This window comes from Barbus barbus (genome assembly GCF_936440315.1).
Source record: "Barbus barbus genome assembly, chromosome: 21".
In the NCBI taxonomy this organism is placed as follows: Eukaryota; Metazoa; Chordata; class Actinopteri; order Cypriniformes; family Cyprinidae; genus Barbus; species Barbus barbus.
The window spans coordinates 13,108,652-13,130,256 of record NC_136749.1 but is presented as its reverse complement, the minus strand read 5'-3'; the positions used below and the strand labels follow the sequence as shown (position 1 = coordinate 13,130,256).

General features: G+C 37.6%; 2 protein-coding genes across 14 annotated transcripts; one reads left to right on the top strand and one right to left on the bottom strand.

Moving 5' to 3' along the window:
* Window positions 1-5,344, bottom strand: LOC306887140 (serine/threonine-protein kinase SBK2-like). The gene is made up of 4 exons (XM_079444682.1): window positions 5,108-5,344; window positions 2,622-2,766; window positions 2,289-2,491; window positions 1-918 (listed from the first exon to the last, which is right to left on the bottom strand). Exons 1-4 carry the CDS (start codon window positions 5,111-5,113, stop codon window positions 217-219), a joined length of 1,056 nt encoding a protein of 351 aa, XP_079300808.1. The 5' UTR covers window positions 5,114-5,344; the 3' UTR covers window positions 1-216.
* Window positions 5,345-9,745: 4,401 nt separating this feature from the next.
* Window positions 9,746-21,603, top strand: LOC306887534 (epsin-1-like). Of its 13 annotated transcripts, none has more exons than XM_079445337.1 (14): window positions 9,755-10,123; window positions 11,921-12,070; window positions 12,122-12,196; window positions 12,440-12,540; window positions 13,435-13,593; window positions 13,680-13,808; window positions 14,259-14,379; window positions 14,601-14,743; window positions 15,939-16,010; window positions 16,538-16,621; window positions 17,010-17,262; window positions 17,376-17,540; window positions 19,579-19,833; window positions 19,917-21,603. In XM_079445337.1, the coding sequence occupies exons 4-14, from the start codon at window positions 12,472-12,474 to the stop codon at window positions 20,402-20,404; spliced, it is 1,938 nt and encodes a 645-aa protein (XP_079301463.1). In that variant the 5' UTR covers window positions 9,755-10,123; window positions 11,921-12,070; window positions 12,122-12,196; window positions 12,440-12,471; the 3' UTR covers window positions 20,405-21,603. The 13 variants fall into 13 exon arrangements, with proteins under 13 accessions (XP_079301458.1, XP_079301460.1, XP_079301463.1 ...); XM_079445339.1 differs by having other exon boundaries at window positions 9,785-10,123; window positions 12,140-12,212; window positions 14,631-14,743; XM_079445335.1 differs by having other exon boundaries at window positions 9,788-10,123; window positions 12,140-12,212.
* Window positions 21,604-21,605: the final 2 nt, after the last annotated feature.

Sequence of the window (21,605 nt, the reverse complement as noted above, 5' to 3'; positions counted from 1 at the left end):
ATAATTATATGTCATTTGTTTAATACAATTACATGAATACTTGTACAATTGCCCAAACACTTTTTGGATCCACTGTCCCAAGTGTCCAAGTTTCTCCAGTTTTATAATAAAATTATTTTATTGATATAAAAAAACTAATATTCCAAAATATAAACGTTATATAAAATCTTGAAAATAAAGTACATCTGTTAATAGTATTGTTGTCGTGCATGAACTTTATCTCTCCCTCCGTCCCAATATCTCTTTTTCTCCTTCCACCCCTCCTCTCTCATGCATCTTCTTGGCCTCCACTTGTGCCTCCTGCTCTCTCCTCATCTCCTCTTTCTCTGTCTTGAGTAACCAAGGTCCCCCGAGGTAAGACAGGATCTCATCAGGCCCGGGGCGAAGCTGGGGCAGTGGGTTCAGCAGCTTTCTCAGCAAGATGAGAACGAATGAGCTTAAAGAGTCAAACTGCAGGGGCACATCAATTTCAGCCTCAGTGTCTTGTGTGTCCTCTCTCTGTTGGATTTGGTTGAACCAGTCTCTGTACTTGCAGTAGGAAGGGTCATCAGAGGTGCTCTCCTCCCAGGGGAAGCAGCTCGTCAGCAGGCAGTATATAAGGATCCCCAAAGCCCAAGTATCCAAACTGGGCTCCACGGACACCCAGATGTCCTCCGCTTCCTCTGCATCGCTGACTGTCTTGGCGCCCTCCACTTCGGGCACACAGAAAGGGGAGTTGTACCACACAGCACGGACCTCGGTCCCCTGTGCTCGTGCCAGGCCAAAGTCGCCTAGTTTGACCCAGCGACAAGCACGGTCACACAAGAAGATGTTCTCTGGTTTGATGTCACGGTGCACAAAGCCAAGAGAATGGAGATGAGAGACAGCACCGCTCAACTGAGACATCACACGCTGTGCAGACTCCTCACTCACCCCCTCCTACAGAAAAAGAAAGAGATTGCTTTTTATATATATTGATTACATAATTATTATTTTATAATTATTAATGTATTATTGTTATCATTATTATTATTAATGTATTATTATTGTTATTATTATTATTAACATTTTACATAATATTGTTGTAACATTATACATAAAATGTTATTTTATTATAATAATAATTATTATTATTAACATTATTCTTATTCTTATTATTATTATATTGAATATTTGTTTGTTTCCATTTCTGGCCATTTCCTTTTTTCCAATAATATTTCCATTGCTGTTTTATATTTTATTATTATTATTATTGCTGTTATTGAATTTCTTTCTTTCTTTCTTTCTTTCTTTCTTTCTTTCTTTCTTTCTTTCTTTCTTTCTTTCTTTCTTTCTTTCTTTCTTTCTTTCTTTCTTTCTTTCTTTCTTTCTTTCTTTCTTTTTTCTTTCTTTCTTTCTTTATTTCTTTCTTTCTTTCTTCACTTCTTTTTTTCTCCTTATCAGTAATATTGTTATTTATTTATTCATTTATTTATTCATTCATTCCACCTTATTTACCCTTGTTCAATATTATTACTATTTGTATATTTTCATTATTTGTATATTTTTATTATTATTATGTAGAATAATGAGCCTATATAGTAATGTAATTTATTATATATTAATATTATTTTCCCATTTTAAAATGAATCTTTTTATTGCAATTCTTATGTTTGTTTGTTTGTTTATTTATTAATTTATTTAATCTTATTTACTCTTTTTTTCATTATTGTTATTGCTATTTGTTCAATTGTTGTTGTTGTTATTTTCATTTTATTTTCCTTATTTTCATTTATGTATGTATGCATGCATTTTCCTTTCAGTTTATTTGTTGTATGTATTGATGCTTTGGAAATATTATTTATTCTTATACAGCCCTGAAAAAATGGAAAGAGTGATGAGATGATGGAAGATCTGTGTGTTCTGTATTTAATCTGCTCTTCAGCGGTGCACTAAGTACTCCCATTAAACAGCATTAATGTATCAAGGCGGATGATAGGAGCTGTTGTTTTTGGCAGGAGACTGAGAACAGGGAGTGAGGATATCAGACAACAAGTACGTGCCTGAATAATCAAAGATACATTGTTCCCTGGAAAGACGTCACTACGAAAAAAAACTCCATTCGTCATGCATGCAAGCATCATCATAATTTTGGTTACAGCCCAGAGGGACAACCACAACCATTGTACCAGGCCCTGTAGAGGAGGAGCCACTATAAGGTTGTCTAATGGTCATCTAAATCTCTTCTGAACAACTTTAGGGTGGGTAAATGATGACAGAATGTACATTTTTGTGAAATTGAAATCAGTCAAGTCTACTGTTTTACTGACCTCTGACACGATGACATCATACAGGTCGCCATAGAGACCAGCCTCCTGGGCAAAGACATAGTGAGAAGGAGTGGAGTAGAAGATGCCTAGAGCCCGCGTTAGAGAAGGGTGTGTGCAATAGGAGACGGAGAGATTGTATTCCCGCAGGAAAGCTTGGAGAGTGGTGGAGCGGCGGGGGAAGAACTTCAGAGCCATTGGGGTTCCTGGAAGTTCAGAGATTGCTAAAGTAAGAAGTGCTTCGCTTTCACCAAATATACACCCTGTCTTGTTTGTCACAGTGCTATTAGTCTAGAGCTCAACATGAACCAAACAGGCGAGCACAAATCAACTGACCTCTCTTCTGATGCACCGCCAGCATCACCTTGCCATACGAGCCCTCTCCCAGCTTTTTGATGAGCTTGAAGTGCTGTGATGTCACCAGTGATGTCATGGACTGAGCCGTGAGGTAGCACAGCTCGTCCAGTTCTTTAGGTGCGCTCTGACAACAAAACAACAGCAAAATTTTAATCATGCTATGATCATTTTCAATCAGTAGGCTGTGTGAAGCCTCCACTTTTGTTTTATGTAATCTTTGTAAAAATTAAAGTTGACAATTATTAAAAATAAGCTGATATATATTTTCATGTTATTATATATATATATATGTGTGTGTGTGTGTGTGTGTGTGTGTATTGATATATATACATACATATATATATATATATGTTTAAATATGTCTGTGTGTATGTATATCTCAACTTTATAGCAAACAGTATAAAAAATGGATATTAATTTATTCATATTATTCATATACAGTATATATACACACATTTTATTTATAAATTACATTTATTATAAATTTTGTATATAAAATATAACAGTTTTATTTACAAGAATGAATGTAACTTTCAGTCTCGTCCCAATAAACCAGAACAACAACAACAACAAAAAAATTATGCATTCCATGTATTCCAGAGAGCCGTGTAATAATAATAGCTGGACTTCCCATCTGTCAGTTCTTTCACCAACCTTCACCTTTATGTCAGACAGAGAATGGTCAAACAATACCATAAGCCCATTAACACCTCGACGGCCCTGAAATAGCTTGGGTGTATATTACAAGTGTGTTTTACATAACAAAAAGCGAGCAGCTCATGTTTACATTACACCCTATACGTTTATAAGGGACATTTGTTGATTAAAGTTCCTAGAAGTTTGCGTCACACCAGGCCTATGTGCGTCTGTGTTTGTGTTTTTATTATGTCAGTCTGTAACCTTCACTAACACCATGCGCTTCCAGAACCATCAAAGAACATGTAATTGTGGTATTCAGTTGCAACTTTATAAGTCTGTGATGTAGGCCTGGTGGAGCGGTTGTATGAGTGCGTTGCTAGGCACTGAGAGCAGCCTTTATCTTACTGATAGACGTCTCTGGCTGTGGCCTTTGATAAGGTGCCAGGACTAGTGGACGTGCAGGCTCTAGCTTGTTACATTTTCCATGTAACCTTCACGTCTGCAATGTACAGTAAGAATAATGTTGTTTTAAAACTGAATTTTAAAAATATCCTCTGTGTTTTGTTGTTAGGCATTACAAACGTTTTTTATCAAGATCTATCTATATGATTTTAGTCTCTTAAGCTCACTGAGAAAAATATGATTACAATTTTAAATAAAATAACTGTTTTCTATTTGAATTTTTAAAATTAATTTTATTCCTGTGATTCAAAGCTGAATTTCTAGCAGCCATTTCTTCAGTCTTCAATTTCACATAATCCTTTAGAAATTGTTGTTATAAGCAGATTTGGTGCTCAGTTATTATCAGTTCTGACTGATGGTCAATTAATAATAATGTTTCTTATTATTTTTTATTATTATTATTTTCTTAGGATTCTTTGATAAATAGAAATGGCAAAAGAACAGAATTTATTTAAAATAAAAATCTTAAATAACATTCTTAAAGTCTTTACTGTCACTTTTAATCGGTTTAATGTGTCCTTATTTAATTACTTTTTAAAAACAATCTTACTTAACCCACATTTTGAATGTGTATCATGGTTTTCACAAAAATACTAAGCAGCAAAAACTATCTGCAACATTGATAATAAAAGAAATGTTTCTTCAGCACTAAATCAGCATTTATAGTCATTTCCAAAACATCATGACACTGAAGACTGGAGTAATGACTGCAGAAAATTAACCTTTGCCATCAAAGGAGTATATATATATATATATGTATATTAAATGCAAAACAACTTTTTTTAAAGTTGTAATAATAATTCACAATATTACTGTTTTTGTATTTTTGATCAAATAAATGCATCCTTTTTGAGTAAAACATTAAAAATCTTTATCAGAAACATTTGATCAGTATTGTACATACACAGTGTGAAACTCAACCATCCTTTCCCATTGAATTGCAGTGAGACCATTTTCAGTTTTGTATTTCAAAATGTAGGATATGTGCAGTATGTGCTGCGGAGAACGGCTGGAACGCTTTATATTAACCACAGGTGTATAACACAGCTTTAAAGGATCTAGCAGGATAAAACTTGAAATGTTTTTCAGTCATGATTTACTTCTGTAAAGCCATTCACACACCATTAGTGAAATCAGCAATGAATGTTTTCATTTGTTATATTTTAACAAGTACATGTGGTGTTTTGTGAATGGAGGCTTTAGATGCATTTCAGGTTTTATCCTCTTAAATCCTACATTTAAGAGGATGTGTTAGTCTTACATATTTTTTATATTATTTATTCATTTCTGGTAACAATTAGGTACTTGTTAATGTGTGTTGTTATGAAATGGTGAATTTTCCAAAAGAGCAGTATTTGACTCACAGTCATTGTCCAACGCTGCAGGTCTTTCAGGATGTCTTGGAAACGGTCAGTTTCTCTCTCACTGTCTCTTTCCCATCTGTACAGGACTGAGATCTGAGTCAAACTGTCTGTTGCTCGTTATCAACATACAACTGAGATCGACAAGCAGTTAATCAGATGTCACCTTGCGAGTGTGAATGTCAGTTGCTACTGAGTATTTTTATATCTGTGCTCTCTCTCTCTCTCTTGATCCTCAATGAGTCTGACGGCCCTCACTCATACCACCTTCCTCTGCTCTCCCTCTCTCTCTCGCTCTCTCTCTCTCTGTCTCTCTCTCCCTCACTCTCCCCTTTTCCCTACAAAATTCCTCTGCATGTTTCCATCCCAGATAGCCATGTACTACAACAGTGAGGTATGCTGCCCCTTCCCAGACGTCTCACTCGCTCTCTTTCCTCTTGTACGTCAGTAAAGCCTCCCAATGTGTTCCACCTGTCAGTCAGTCTATCTGCAACACTTTATTGAGGTCCTGCTGTTCCCTGCAGTCTCTTTCCTAATCCTCCCCCTCTCTCTCTTGATCTCCCTCTTCCTACTAGTACTATCACTTTCATACTTAGTAAATTCCTCCTACTGTGCAGAACAGCAGCTCTGCTGGATAAAGTGAGATTGAAGTAGATAACAAGACATTTACAGTTTTGAAATCTAATTACTCCTAGGCTCTTGACCAAAGCATTATCATTGTGATATAACATAATGTCCATTTTAGGAAGTATTTAAAAATACACAGTCCAATGTGGCAGAAATTTTTTGAAAGAATAAAAATAATCGTGTAATCATTTTACTTGGTTTGGGACTGTGACATTACCAGTCACACATATTGTTTTATTCATGTAAACAGTTTAAAGTATTTTGGATAAAATCTTTTTTTTATATAAATCTATGTACAAAAAATAATATATAAAATGTAGTCTTGAGTATATGTTTTAACTTTAAATATGGATGAGCTATATATATATATATATATATATATATATATATATATATACTGTATATATCATTATATATTAATCACAGCACTAAGAGACTTAGTTATTATTATTTAACAAGATGCCCATGGTTTAAATGATTGATTTAGATTTAATATAGTTTAATTTACTCTGTGAAGATATAAAAATACATACGTACATAAATAAATAAATGAACAATTTTTTATTTTTATTTTATTTTTCATTTTTATTTATTAAAATGGGCACCACTTAAGATAAAAATAAATACAATTTCTTTAGTTTTTAACTAAAAGTTTGGGGTGGGTACATTTTTTTTATGTTTTTGAAAGAAGTATCTTATGCTCATTAAGGCTGCATTATTTAATCAAAAATATAAAAACAGTAATATTGTGAAATATTATTACAATTTAAAATATGTTTTCTATTTTAATATAATTTAAAATATGTTTTTTCACTGATGACAAAACTTTACCATCATTAGGGATTGATTTAAAGCACCATTTCTTTTTTTTAACCTAGTGTTCAGTGTGTAACTTATTAATAAATGACTTTTTATATAAAATTACTAAATGAATGACTAACTAACATTCTGTTAATGGGTTTATTATGTTAGACAATGCTTTTGTTACAGCAAAAAATAGTTTTTTGGTACAGAGGATCCCAGGGTTGACAGGGATAACAATGCATAATACTTCTTAACAGGAGAATCGTACACTGAAAAAAACAGATCACGTTATGTAATGTCACGTAAGAAATTGACTGCTATTTTCTAATCTATTTCCTAATCAGTGGCTGCTTAAATGAAACTATACATTCATTTAAAAGTGAAATGAATGCACATTGTGTGTGACTGTTGTAAAACGTGGATACAATCACACAAGCAGCATTATATTATTGGCTTAGATGCATGTGATTCAGATTGACCTTTATACTTCCTTCAGTGATACAGATTTGAAGGTTGCCATCTCCTTTCATAAAAGAATCTCTGATATTGATTTGTGCAACAGTTCCATAAATAAGCAATTCATTTTGGATAACTTGCATTTCAGACAAAACTGGCATGTATTTGTTCTCTGCCAAGACAAATTGTTCCAAATAAAGGCAAGCTGGAATGCAGAAAACACAAAAAAAGTAATGCAAACAGGAAAATATCCTGGTATAAATATCAGCACTTTCAAAACACTGTTGGATCAGAAGAATTATGAATAAAGAGAACAGAGTCATTCAATTAAAATGGTATTTTATCAATGGTATTTAACATTTTGAAATCTGTTTGAGTGACAAAACTAACAGCTGAAAACTCGCAGAACCTAATACAACCATCCTCTCCATGTCAAGCTTCTGCTCAGCGCTGCCAGTTCACATTCTCTCTTTCTATATCTCACTCTCAATTTACCCTGGACCTCTGCTCTCTCTCTGCACTTCACAATTAATTTGTTTCTACATTTACATCTCAGAAAGATTCTCCTTGATATCTCGAGTACAACATGGCTACTGTATATTATGTAAGGCAAACAATCCCTGTTATCACAACCGTGGCCGTTTCTATTTCTCCAGCTGCTCTACATGCATGAAGCTGTTGCTAATACAGTCTGCTGTTGACTTCAATGAGGCTTCATCAGGCCTCTGGTCTCATTTCCATTCATAATCTGAACTACGCTTCTGTCACTCCCCTGCTGTTCGAGAATGTCACATGAGACAGCATAGAATTAGTTTAACATGTTACCCAATACCCAAAATATGCAGATAGGTAGCAATGAATCATATGTGTTTGTATTGCAATTAATGGATTTAGTTATTTAAACTAACATCAGATTAAGAAGTATTTCAAATGTATTAAATCTTTTGCAGAAGTGTGAAACTCTTCTTCACATTCATAGCCGTGGTGGCCTTCAGTTCTTCTGCATGAATGTGTGTGGGTGTGTGTATTTGTGAATGAATATGTGTATTTTTATTTTCAAGTATTATATTTTAAGGCTCAGTGTCTGTTTTCTTAAAACCTTTGAATGGTTTCTGCAGATATTCAGTTTGAGGGACTTGGTATAAAATCTCTGCTCTCATCAACTCGCCATTTTTATCTAAATGCTGTGAGAAGACCACCCAGCTCAAAGTAATCTGTTACATGCTACTTTCATGAAGACTGTAAATTTTTTTTACAAACTGCTAAATAATTTAAATGTAATACACCACACATCATAATTTTTAAGTGAAAAACTGCCCTAAAATGTTCTTTGGAGGTAAATGTGAAACTTTGAGTTCAGCTGACACATGAAAAATGTGAAAGTGAGATTGATTATTGCTTAGGTATGCACTATGGTAATATATTTCCCTTTAGTGCCATCATTGCATTTTTAAGTAATATTCTGCACAATAAAGAGCAATAACGGAACCAGTTATGAGACTTGAGAGTATTTGTATTAATATTTTATAGTATATTCACAAAAATAAGTGGTTCTCAACCAAGGGCCGAGGCCCACTATTGTGCCTCAGCAAACATCTAAGGGCTCTTCAGGATGATTTAGACGAAATAATCTTACTTAATTCAATTTCAAATAATAACAATAAATAGAATATAAATGAATAAAATATAAAAACTAAATTTTTTTTGTCATTAAAGAACAGAATACTTTAAACATTAAAACAAAAAATAATTTGATAATTTTAAAAGAATTGACGTGTGAGGTTTCTGTTAATAAAAAACAATTGTGAACCTGGACCACAAAACCAGTCTTAAGTCGCTGGGGTTTGTAGCAATAGCCAAAAATACATTGTATGGGTCAAAATTATCCATTTTTCTTTTATGCCAAAAATCATTAGGATATTAAATAAAGATCAATTAAGATATTTGGTAAATTTCCTACCGTAAATATATCAAAACTTAATTTTTGATTAGTAATATGCATTGCTAAGAACTTAATTTGGACAACTTTAAAAGCGATTTTCTCAATATTTTTGCACCCTCAGATTCCAGATTTTCAAATAGTTGTATCTTAGCCAAATATTGTCATATCCCAACAAACATACATCAATGGAAAGCTTATTTATTCAGCTTTCAGATAATGTATAAATCTCAATTTCGAAAAATTGACATTTAAGACTGGTTTTGTGGTCCAGGGTCACAATTATAGCAGAACATACTGGAAGAAATAGTCTAGTTTATGTAAGGGGCCTTTGAATATTGTGTTGAACTCTGGGGGGCCTTCAAGACAAAAAGGTTGAAGGTGTAAGTTAGTGTGTTGTATTTTTTCTTCAGAGAAATTCAGCTGATTTGATTTGATTGAGAGCATCGCCGCTAGGTGGGCACTGCGTGCTACAGCATGGCTGTAAAGTTAGGAAAGAAAATATCAGAGGATACTTGTCATCTCTTCATAACTCAAACGCTTGTATAGGTTAACGAGTGCCACAAATGTTAATAGCACATAGCAGCCGTCGCTGTCAAAATTACTCACAGAAATCTTAAGGGTGTTTAACAACGTCACCAAAACGATAACTTTAAATTTGTTTGCGCATATATAATATGCAGATTTTCACGTCACAATCTGGATTCATACAGTTCGATGCTTTTATTGTACGGCTACTATTCAAAATCACATAAAAATCATAGTATTTCCCATGGCTCATCAATATTCAAATCTCTGGGCGCGCAAGGGGGCGCGGTCCGTCCGGAAAACGGAAGCGGAAGTGCCGCCATCTCCCCGTACTATCCGAGCAACAGCAGGGTCAGTACAGACGTTATTTGCGAAAGTAGCGCTGTTATGTTATTATAGGCGACTGTATGACACGTTATATATTTAAATGACGAGCACGGCTCGAAGGGTGATAGTCGTGAAGGAAAACCGCGGTGTCGCGCGCCTCTTTATGAGTTGAGTTAGCATAACGCGGCGCTCCCGTCTCTAAATGAGTGTTTTTAATTTAGCGCCGTGACAGAGGCAACAGCGCGTCCCTTTACCCCCGTCTTCACTGATAATAACTCGCTTTCTGCTGCTCGGCTGGATGTCTGGTCGTGTTTGAGGGGAAGAACAGGAGCTCCGCGGTAAGTAGCCTCAGTTAGCTGATCTCTAACGTTAGTGGACTTGGCAGTGGTCTCTTTCTTTAAGTTTTGACCGCAGAAGGCTTGTTCGGTGCTGAAGTTACTTTAGAAGAGTTGTCTAGCGGCTGGGAATGAATGCTGTTTCACTTGTTAGCTGGGTGGAGGTGTAGAGCGGCTGTGCTGTTGCCTGATAGCCCTCACTGTCTTCTGCTCAGACAAAGATAAACAACACGCCGCTTTAAGAGATCTGATGCAGATCCGATTCGCCAACTGTCAGATTTCACGCACATTTATTTCCAAGCAAAAGTTGTAGATAAGTTCATTGAATGTTGTTTTCCACCTCATCAACTTGCTTTTGAAAACCACCTGTTGTCCCTGATTTTACTGTTTTGAATGGAGCTTGAAGTTAAAGGTCTCTGGTGTCATTGACAACAGTTCATTCAGACTTTTGTACTTTGCTCCTGAATCCTGAAGGCGGCTGTGGGACTGTTACCAGGTCAAAGCCTTATACAACAGTGCTGCATATTAATACACCCTATCAACTACTACTTATCGCCTGTTCTTCCTGGGTTAACCGACTCAAGAACTTTTTTTTTTAAAGTATATTTGCCTTTAATGGAGTCAAGGGTGCTAATCTAGTGTGTTAGTTTATTAAAATGATCGGGTCATGTTAGTAACTCCCTTATTCTGTGTTATACAGTGTGTTTAACACTGACAAATTAAATAATGGACAGAAAAATTAAACTTTTTGAAATGGAGCAGTTTATTGAACTTTTAGACAGAATATATATATATGACAAAGTTTGGGTGTGTGTTATATTTTTTGATACACCAGTTTTATGGCTCATGTATGATATAGTGAGAATATGGAACTGACATTCAAGGAGGTAAAAACATGTTTATTTTAATTAGAGGTCCAAACTGAACAAAAATATTCAATTTGGTTCAGATGTTGTTATATGGAAAAAAAGATTAAATTCTTATAGCTTGTAAAATAAATCAATGAGATTTTTATAACACTATTAACAGTAACAGTAACACTAATCTAAAATACATATGCATATCATTTGTCACTCTATATCTTCTAATATTATGTCTTAGTAAGATATTTAAATGCTTAGTTTTATGATCAGAGCTCTGTAGTTTTAATTACATAATATTCAATGCAATGCTATGATTATTGAGAGAAAAATTATCCTTAAAATCCTATTGTTTTATATTTGATACATAATTGATGTATGGATAATCAAATACGCCTAAATGGCTTCCATCCAGTAAATGTTCATCTTGAAATATTAATAACAATATAAAAGTTATTACGTTTACTTTATAAAAATCATTAAAGAATTCAAATGACACAAGTTCCATGACGTTTTTACTACTATACTGAAAGGCTTTTTTCTTACTAAAAATATGAATTATCATTCAGAGGGCAGAAGGCATGTAGTCATTTTTGTTCAACAGCTTTTATCATATTGATAATTTAGCGATTTTATAAATCTATGCATCACGTATGATAAATTATGATTTATGATTGATAGTGAAGTGATAGATGTTATGTTTTGTGCATCGCAGCAGGTGTTGAGCTTCAGCTTTTGTAGTTTCTCTAGGCCTACACCTAGCTGATGTTACAGATGAGCAATGTACAGTGCCTTCAGGCATGGTCCGCTATTACTGCATTTTCTCTATTGTCAAAGAGCAGAATTTAATGTCTTTTGTGTTTTTAAGCCTCCACAGTGCTGCACCAGCTTTCATCCCTGTATGTTGTACCTCCCGTCTAAATCTCTGTTCTTCTTGTAGTTATTTCACCCCACATCTGTGCTTCTGGGCCCTCATGTGGCCGCCGTGCGGAGGTTTGGAACGGTGGACAGGCTAAACACTGAGAGACACCGACCTGAGCACACACACACACACAGATCGAGAGGGGGGGAGAGAGACAGACACTCCCAGGTATAGTACACTTCACACACGTTTCCTGGAGCCAGACTCACACGTCATCAGATGCTCTTGTGTTTACAGGACTTTCAGGTTGGGGAATTCCTGGTGCTGCGCGCTCATGGTTACAGAGGGTGCACGGTACTGGGGATATTATGTAAGATTGGGGGGTTTTTTATCGATGGAGAGATGGATGGCTTTGAATAGCAGCCAAAGCATTTCCTTTTTGATTTCTGATAAACGTCCTGCTAGTACCTCCTTGTCATTCTTAGATATTTCAGTCTCAGAGCTGATACACTCCCTTTTGAAAAAATCTGTAGCCTTTGTTTGCCTTTGTACCTGTCCTTATTAGTGTTTTATTGACATAGCTTTACAATGTCCCAGATTTTGCAGAACCTGATAGCCAGTCTGTTGCCATGTCGACATCATCGCTGCGGCGACAAGTGAAGAACATCGTTCACAACTACTCAGAGGCAGAGATAAAGGTTAGACTTTTACCTTTGTAACCCAGCTTTCATTTTCTCGGTTCTTCTTTTCCCATTATTCTTCATCTTGGCCTTGAAACAGTCTTCTTATTCAAGTCTTTTAGTTCCTGATAAATGTTTTGTACTTCTGCTTTTAATTTTTTTTTTCTCGATTGAATGAAACTGTTAGCAGTCAACTGTTATCAGAGCAAGAATTCATTCGTTTTTATCAGTTATTTTAGTTTAGGCTGAAAAACTGGTGACCAAAAATGCTAATGCATAATCTTAAATGAATCTCATTAAGAAATCTCATCACATACGATTGTTTTGCATAAATTTCCTGCCTAAAGAATAAAAGTGTGTCACAACGTTAGTCAGCAAAGTAAAGCTATGTTTAGAGTATCATGCTACTGTACTACTCTAGTCCATAGTCTTTGTAGTATAATAATATGCTTTAATTTGCACAGTCTGCTAACTTTTTATGTGCTTAGATTAAACGGATAACCTACTATAGTCTCTAAAACGTGCAGTAGATAACAGATAATACTGCGTGTATATGGCATACCAAAATGCAATGCACTGACCTTCAATTTCTAGTGCTATAAATGAACCGGAAGCAATAACAACTACAATTTTTCCTGTAGAACTGGGCACTTTAGTGGTATATACGGTGCAATGGCAGTTCATAACATGTTGTTGATTTATTTAGTTATTTATTTATTATTAACATTTTTGTTTATTTATTTTTTTTACTTGAAACACTAACTGAATAAACATGAAATGTTATGTAGCATACTTCTGTTTAAACTGTTGTTAGTTGCATACAGTATATAGTTTAACATACGTTCACATACAGTATTCTGTAATCATGAAGAGACACTTTGTGACGTTTATTCTTTTTTTTTTATCCTCAAGGTTAGGGAAGCAACCTCTAATGACCCATGGGGTCCCTCTAGCTCTCTGATGTCAGAGATTGCTGACCTGACATACAATGTAGTGGCCTTCTCTGAGATTATGAGCATGGTCTGGAAAAGACTCAACGACCATGGGAAGAACTGGAGACATGTATATAAAGTAAGTTTGACCCTCACTAGTGGCAGATGTGGTATATGAGGCTATAAACACAATCTAATTTTATGTTTACTCCTGCTCTTTCTCAGGCTATGACTCTGATGGAGTATCTGATAAAGACAGGTTCAGAGAGAGTGGCACAGCAATGCAGGGAAAACATCTACGCCGTTCAGACTCTCAAAGATTTCCAGTACATTGACAGAGATGGCAAGGACCAGGTACACATAAACAAGAAGTTATATTTATACACACAAGTGCAAATGAAACTTGTTATCTCCCTTTCAATAAGGAAATAAATGGAGTGTTAGTTTTGAAGTGTCCTTCAACATGTCAGTAACGATTTTCATATGTGATTCACACACACTACAGCAATCTCTCACTCAAGGTCTCTATGTGCAGTCAATTCAAACACCATGACTTTCATCCAAGGTCTTTCTCCCACTCACATTTAAACCACAAAAAGTTCAGCCCAATAGGTTTTATTTTATTTTAGTCACCCTAATAACACGTTGGTCACAAGCACTACCTCAAACTCAACAACATGTAGTTCAGATTTTTACATTATTCATTCTGATGTTGGACAATTAAATATACTAGAATTGCACACATGCTTTGTGCAAAACACAGTAAGTTCATATGTAACGTTACATATTATGTTAATGTTTCAGGGTGTGAATGTACGGGAAAAGGCCAAGCAGCTGGTGACTTTGCTAAAAGACGAAGAGAGGCTACGAGAGGAGAGGATCCATGCACTCAAGACCAAAGAGAAGATGGCACAGACTAGCAGTGGTAAGAATTAGAAGCGCTTTTCAGTAGGAGGGGCTTATGAAGGGGTCAGGGCGGACATTCAAATGAATGTCAGCACCCTTATAAAAACACTTTGAGTGCACTTCACAGCTTTGGCCAAGTATGGAGGCTGGCACGCATTTTGCTCTGGAAGCACTTTTAGGGACCGATACTCCTTCATCTATTGATGCATCATAATGACTGTCATTTGACTCCTCCCTTAGCATCTTCGGCCCCTTCTGATCCTGCTTTAGGGGGTGGACTGCACTCGGGAACAGAGGCAGAGCAGGCGTGGCCCCAGAGCTCTGGAGAGGAGGACCTGCAGCTCCAGCTGGCACTGGCCATGAGCAAGGAAGAGGCGGAGCAGGTAAAGTCTCTCAGCCAATCAGCGATCAGGTTTTCAGGCTGCAGGTAAAATGTACTGCTGAGATGGTTCAGAGACTGAGGAAGATGAATAGTTGTTCTACCAGAAATGGAAAGAGCTTTGTAGGCATACTTAATGTGAAATTGGATTTTAGCAGAACTATACATAAGGGATAATGTGGAGTCAGCTGTTCATATGCAGAATAAATCCTGACATGGTGATCAGATCTTTATTTTGTGAAAATGAACTACTGACTGTACATTTATCGTGCTTATTACATGGAAATAAATAAACAAATTGACATTAAATTGAGTTTTTTTATGTAAAGAAAGATGAAACCATGCTGCAAGGTAGTGCAGGAAATTGTTTGCCTGAGACAGTGGTCAATTATATACTTTAGTGGCCAATTATATAAACATATTTGACAGCAAAATGTAATCTATTCGAACCAAGTATTTTAGATAGTCCTGTAATAAATTGCTCTAACAGGGACTGTGACTTGTGAATTTTAGAACATGCCAGTGAATTATAAGTTGTACTTTAACTGTGGCATCCCAATAAGAGCTCAACAGTAAGGTTTTTTTTTTTTTTTTTACTGCTTGCGAAGTCTGACCAGTATTTCAGGTGGCTCTGGCAATATTTAACTGGCACACAACACCATTACAGATTTGTTAAAAAATTGTTTTATAGCAGTCATACTTTATCATTTTCTTATCGGAATTTAAATGTATATTTTTATATTTACACTCATAATTTTTCCATTTTTATTTTTATATATCTCTTTTATTTATTTTTTTTTACAGTAAATGATAGTAGTTATAATAATAATAATAATAATAATACAAGAAGTACTCAGAGTAAAAAATTTTTAAGTTAGCAAAGTATAAAAAATACATGTACAAAAAATGTAAGATATGTGCCCCAATAGGTCAAGTGACAGTTCTGTCAACTGGCTCAACTCTCACACTGGCCCCGGGCCATTCTTACTGTTGAGCTCTTCTAATAATAACCATCTTTAAAGCTCCCTAAATATGCCTTCTTCCCTAACTGCCGTCATAGAATAGAAATATGGGCTGTTTCTCTAATAAAGTAGAATAACACACATTAAACATTTGGCTCGTCCTCTGCACAGTTTCTGCACATTTCCCCCCCTCACTCCTTCACTCATATCTGTCCTCACCCTGCCCCCCTCCTTCAGACTAGCAATGACCCTCTGGAAGATGCAGAGCTCCGCTACGCACTCACAGTCAGCCAGGAGACTCACCAAAAGGTCAGGGAGCAAAAATTAATCCAGGTCACAGTGGATGAACTCTTCCTTTGCTGTCCTCTTCCCTTGCAAATCACAGATCAGCCTAAAATAATATATACTTTAGAATGATCATGGAACAATTGAAATGTCTACGAAATACCTAGTAAGTGCTTTTAGAAAGGTTAAAAATTTCCGTTCTTTTGTGTGTTGAGTTTACCTCTTGTTAATAACTTCTGTTGTTTGAATTCTTCTGAACAAATTGTTCACTTTTGCATGATGAAATCAATGAGTAATTCCGAAAGTACCTATAATTCTCAGTAATTGTTCATTCTTTGTAATTCCATCAGACCTTATCAATGAAATGTCAGAGTAGATGAACCGCCCACTACTTTCAAATGTTGATTTGTGCCTAACTGAAGCCATGAAGCACAACTCTGAAGCTGGTGAGACATGGGAGTCAGGTTGCCTCAGTTCAGTAGACTCCATTTCCCATCAGCCCACAGAACTTGGTTCACTGTGATGATGTGACGGTGGTGTGTGATTGGCAGGAGGAGCGTCTGCGCAGGGGAGACGACCTGAGGCTGCAGATGGCCATCGAGGAGAGTAAGAGGGAGAAAGCCAAGCCCGAGGAGGTGTGTGATTGTGTACGATTGTGTCAGCAAGAGTTCATGCTTGACGAGTTGTTGTTGTTCTAGGATGAGAGCGTGAGGTGTACACATGGTAGTGTAGTGTGTTGTGTTACCGAGGGTTGCGTGTTTGTGTACCTGCCTCTCACTCTCCAAGAGTTACCTGCTCTGTCTGTGTCTCTCACCCTGCGTACGCGCTTTAGCACAGCGATGTGTGTGAGCTTGTTTCACTTCCTTTAGAGTTTCTTCCCTCTTGCCATTTCGCCACACTAGCTATTATTGAACCACTTGCAAGTGTAAGTGTCTGTCTTCTCTGTACAAACAAGCTCTCTTTTGCTTTCTCGCGCACTCCTTTCAAAATGAGGACGTTCTTACTGACATGTCTCTCTCTCAGTCGTCTCTGATGGAGTTGAGTGCTGTAGATCCATGGGGGGGCCCTGCAACGGGCTCCACCGGACCCTCTCCGCCTCCTGCTTTGGCTCCTGCGTCTACAGCTGGGCCATGGGGCCCGGCCGACCCATGGGGAGCTGCCTCCCCCGCCTCTCCCCCGAGTGCCAACCCCTGGGGAGGAGCACCAGCAACAGTAGCCCCAGACCCATGGGGGGACTCGTCCTCTAGAGTGAACTCTGACCCCTGGGCATCCACAGGTGAGAGTGTCAAGGATGTGTCCTCCCTGTGTCCTCTGTGTCTTTACCCTGGCTTTTCCTCTTTGTTCGTGGTGTCCTTTGATACTTGACCTCTCCTTGTATATCCCCTCCAGCTGTGACCCCTCCAAGTGCCGACCCTTGGGCTACCTCAGTGGCTCCGGCCCCTACCCCGCTCTCAGGGTCAACCGATCCCTGGGCAGCGGAAGGAGCTGCTCCTGTCACTGACGGTCTGACCTCTGACCCCTGGAGTGGCTCAGTTAAACAAACTAACGGCACAGGTATACTTGCACATGTAAATGCATAGATGCACTTAGCATAGGGTTGTCCAGTCCTGGTCCGGCAGGGGCAATGTTCTGCATCACTTTGCTCAACTTTGCACAACTAGTCTGGACATACATGCCTGGAAGTTTCTGGTAATCCTGAAGACTTCGATTAATCTGTAGATTAATGTGTGTTTAAAGGGATATTTCTCAAAAATGAAATGTACCTCATGATTTACTCACCCTCGAGCCATCCTGGGTGTATATGACTTTCCTCTTTCATACTAATACAGAGTTATATTATAAAATGTCCTGTGGTTGAGATTTTGAAGCCCAAAAAGCATCCAACCATCATAAAAAGTACTCCACACAGCTCCAGGGGGTTAAAGGGATAGTTCACCCAAAAATGAAAATTCTGTCTTTTCTCATTATAATTGTATTCGTCTGGCTTGAGGGCGAGTAAATCATGTAGGGTAGTTTTCATTTTTGGGTGAACTATCTCTCTGAACCCACTTTTCCACCAAAATTACCTGGAACAATTTGTTCCAGAAACTTTTTTCCCCGCAGACCCATTGCTGTCTGTGATTCCATTGCGGTCTTCCGTGAAGATTAGGCGAATGGTCTGGTAATGTAGGTCTGCGTGCGTTTCTCAATACCAAGTAAGCAAATTTCGGACTTGCGTCCTCTGTAGTTTGGACTTCGCAAGTTCGACTCGGGAGTGTGAACTGTGAACTCCCGGGGACGGGACGACGCAAGTCCGGTAATTCTGCAAATGGAACAGCAGTGTATCTTGATAACATCAGTCAGCTCGCCTTGGATGATGCGATTTTCCTCACTGTAGCTACAATAAAATCAAACACCACTGCCTCTTTTCGTTTTCATTTAATCATATTAATAGCCGCAGAAATGTAGTTCAGGGAACGTACATGCGTTACAATGAAACAAAATATTATATCAAACAGCATTGCCTCTTTTTATTTTCATTTTAACATATTAATAGATATATAATAAATACCAAAGATTACCTGTTAGATTTACTCAAAACAAATTATATCTCATATTTAACCACTACAGAGACATCAGAGCCAGCGGCAAATGTCAGAAGGACTAGCTGCAGTAAGGCTGCTCTCATCGGGAAACATCCACGCGTCCGGTGATCGCGTGGACCTCACGTCTCTGAAATCAGCGAAGTACATTTTCAAATAGGCCCTGTATTTATAAATAAACTGCAGATTTGAGTTTTAAACAACTACATTTTTGCCTGAAATACTTGTAGAACTACATTTCATGACATCATAACAGTAATATTGTTTTTAAAAATTATGTGAATAAATGGTGGTTGAAATACAATGCTGCATGAGCTCAACCAATCAGCACGCTCCGTTCCTGCGGTGGAAATGAGTACCGGCCCAAAGTCCCTAGTTCCTGGGGAAAGATCCTGCCGTGGGAAAGCGGCTTAAGTGAAGGCTAGAGCTACACTGTATTAGACACAACAGTGTGTTTGCTGGTAATTCTCACACATTTTTATTCTACACTGCCCACTCTGCATCTGAAGAGGTTTTGTACTTGGCACTGGTTTATTTACTCTTTGCTAAGCCCCGCCCTCTTGGATACTCTTGTTTCTGTTTGATAAGTGTTACGGAAGGCTTCACAGGGCGATCTGGAGATTTTCAGAAATAAAATGGATATTATCGTTATGTGGGCTGAAAGGAACTATGATGTATCTGCTGTTTTTTCCTTGGGGAAAAAAACATTTAATTAACTGTACATTTTCACTATCTATGAGAAACAACAGACCAAAAGTCATTCATTTCCAATGGAGAGCAGATTGCAGATATTGGTTGTTAGCCTGTAAGGTGCATCCTTAACTAAAATGAATAAATAAATGCTTGTCTAATAATTTGGTATTTGTAGTATTGGTCAGTAACGTGTTTAATGCGGGGCTTAGCAAAGGATCAGTTGGACAGCAGTCTTTTTTCCTTGTTAGTTATTCACAAAATCATATTAACCATTTACATGTAATTTTTTTTTTTGCCTCATTCTTTTCCACACACAGCAGATCCAGAAAGAAGAGGCTCTTCAGTGACAGGAGGTGATGCTGGAGGTGGAGGCAGCACAGGCTCGCCAGTGCCCTTTGACCTTTCATCGCTCAGTTCCTCCTTGCCTGTTCGAAAAACGCCAGAGTCATTCTTGGGTCCCAATGCTGCACTCGTGGATTTGGACTCACTACTATCATCAAAACCCAAACCTAAACAACCACCACCGCCAAGCATCTCTTCCACATCTCACAACCCCTTCCTACAGACACAGGGTGTGTATTTAAAACAGCCCACGTTTAGAGACAAATCATGTTTTGTTTATCCCTATAACATTAGTTTTCTCCTTTAACTTTAGGTCCCTCCTCGACAGGTATGGGAGTTACCCCAGGCAGTACCATTTCCAGTAGAGGGGTGTCTCCGACCCCACCTTCTGCTTCTAATCCTTTTGGCGCGACCCCGATGGCATCCATCTCCCCTCAACCTTCTTCGCTCGGTCTGAGCCAGCTCCGTACAAGCCCCATTCCCCAGAATCCTATGCTCGGTCACATGCCTCCACCAGCAGTGGGAATGGTTCAGCCGGGGATGGGCATGCCAGGAATGGGGGTCCCTATGGCGGCCCCTGGTATGGGCATGGGAATGGTACAGTCCAGCCCAATGGGCATGCCTTTTGGTGGAATATCCCCCATGGGTCCCGCAGGAAATCCTTTGCTGATGGGCCCTGGAGGACCCGCGCAGCCTGCACTGATTTTGGGTGGGCCGTCAGGGGTGGGAGAAGTGATGGGAACAGGAGGATCTATGGGAGGTGGAACAACAGGCACAAGCACCAATCCTTTCCTCCTTTGAGAGATTTCACCAATCCCACGTGCCCTGTCCACTAAATCCAACCAATCCAAACCTGCCCTACCAACACAAACAGTTTGTGTTTGAAGAAAAAGAAATGTGTTGTACATCTCTATATTTAATGAAACAAATGTGTTCTTTTCTTTCACAAAACAGCATTTAATTTTTTTTTCTTTTTATTTGACAGTATTTGAAGTATTTATTTCCCTATTAGTTAAATTTTTTACTTTGACAGACATGGATGATTGGTGGGTTCATTCAATGAATGCAGGCTGTTAATATTGTTATATTATTAGGATGATTGTTATTGTTAAGAAACATGAAGATAAGGGAGGAGGAAAACAAGCCACTAATGAACTCAATCATACACCCCTTTCTCCCCCTTTCATTGAGCCGGTGACCCTCTGATGAAAGAGTGCATGAAGGATGACTGTGACAGACTCGCCCTGAACAGACTGAGAAGAATTCAGCGGTTTTATTCACAACTCTAGTAAAAAAAGAAAAAAAAAAAAAGAGAATCATTCGATAGATGTATTACTTTTAATTTAATTGAATGTGTAATCTTGTGTAATTTATTTTAATCGTATGTCTCTGACTCCTGGGATTGATTAAACCAAGGAAAATCGCACTGGAAATTGCCATTGAAACAAATGCCTGCTTGGTCTCCTTCGAGCACCTGCAAAATTTCAGTCCACGTTAAGTGGTACACATGAAGAGATGCTGTGTGCGTGAGAGAGAGAGAACTTGTACGATGTGTCCATTGTTTTCACTCGGTCCTCTACTGTGCTTCTGATGGGGTTTTATCAGCATATTCTCACTTTCAGCACTCTTAACTTGTTATAAATTTCCTTCCTTTCACACATTTATTTTTGCAGTTGTAAGAATCAAAGCATTAATTCGACACCTGTTCACGTGAGAATCAGCTTGTCTTTGCATTTCACTTCAGCACATTTTTTCCTTGAACATTTACACAGAAAGTGGGAAAGTGTCAACGCTTCTGAAACTGAAAAAGACAATTCGTTCAATGATTATGTGAAATCATAAAATTGGGGACTGAATGACATGATCCATGCTGTTATTCTTTATTTACTTTCAATGATTTTTATATATATGAAAATTTTAGAGATATTTCTCTAATATTGGCTATGGTCAAAAATCGTGTGGTGTTGACTGTGAACATTCACATTTAAAAATAAAATGGAGG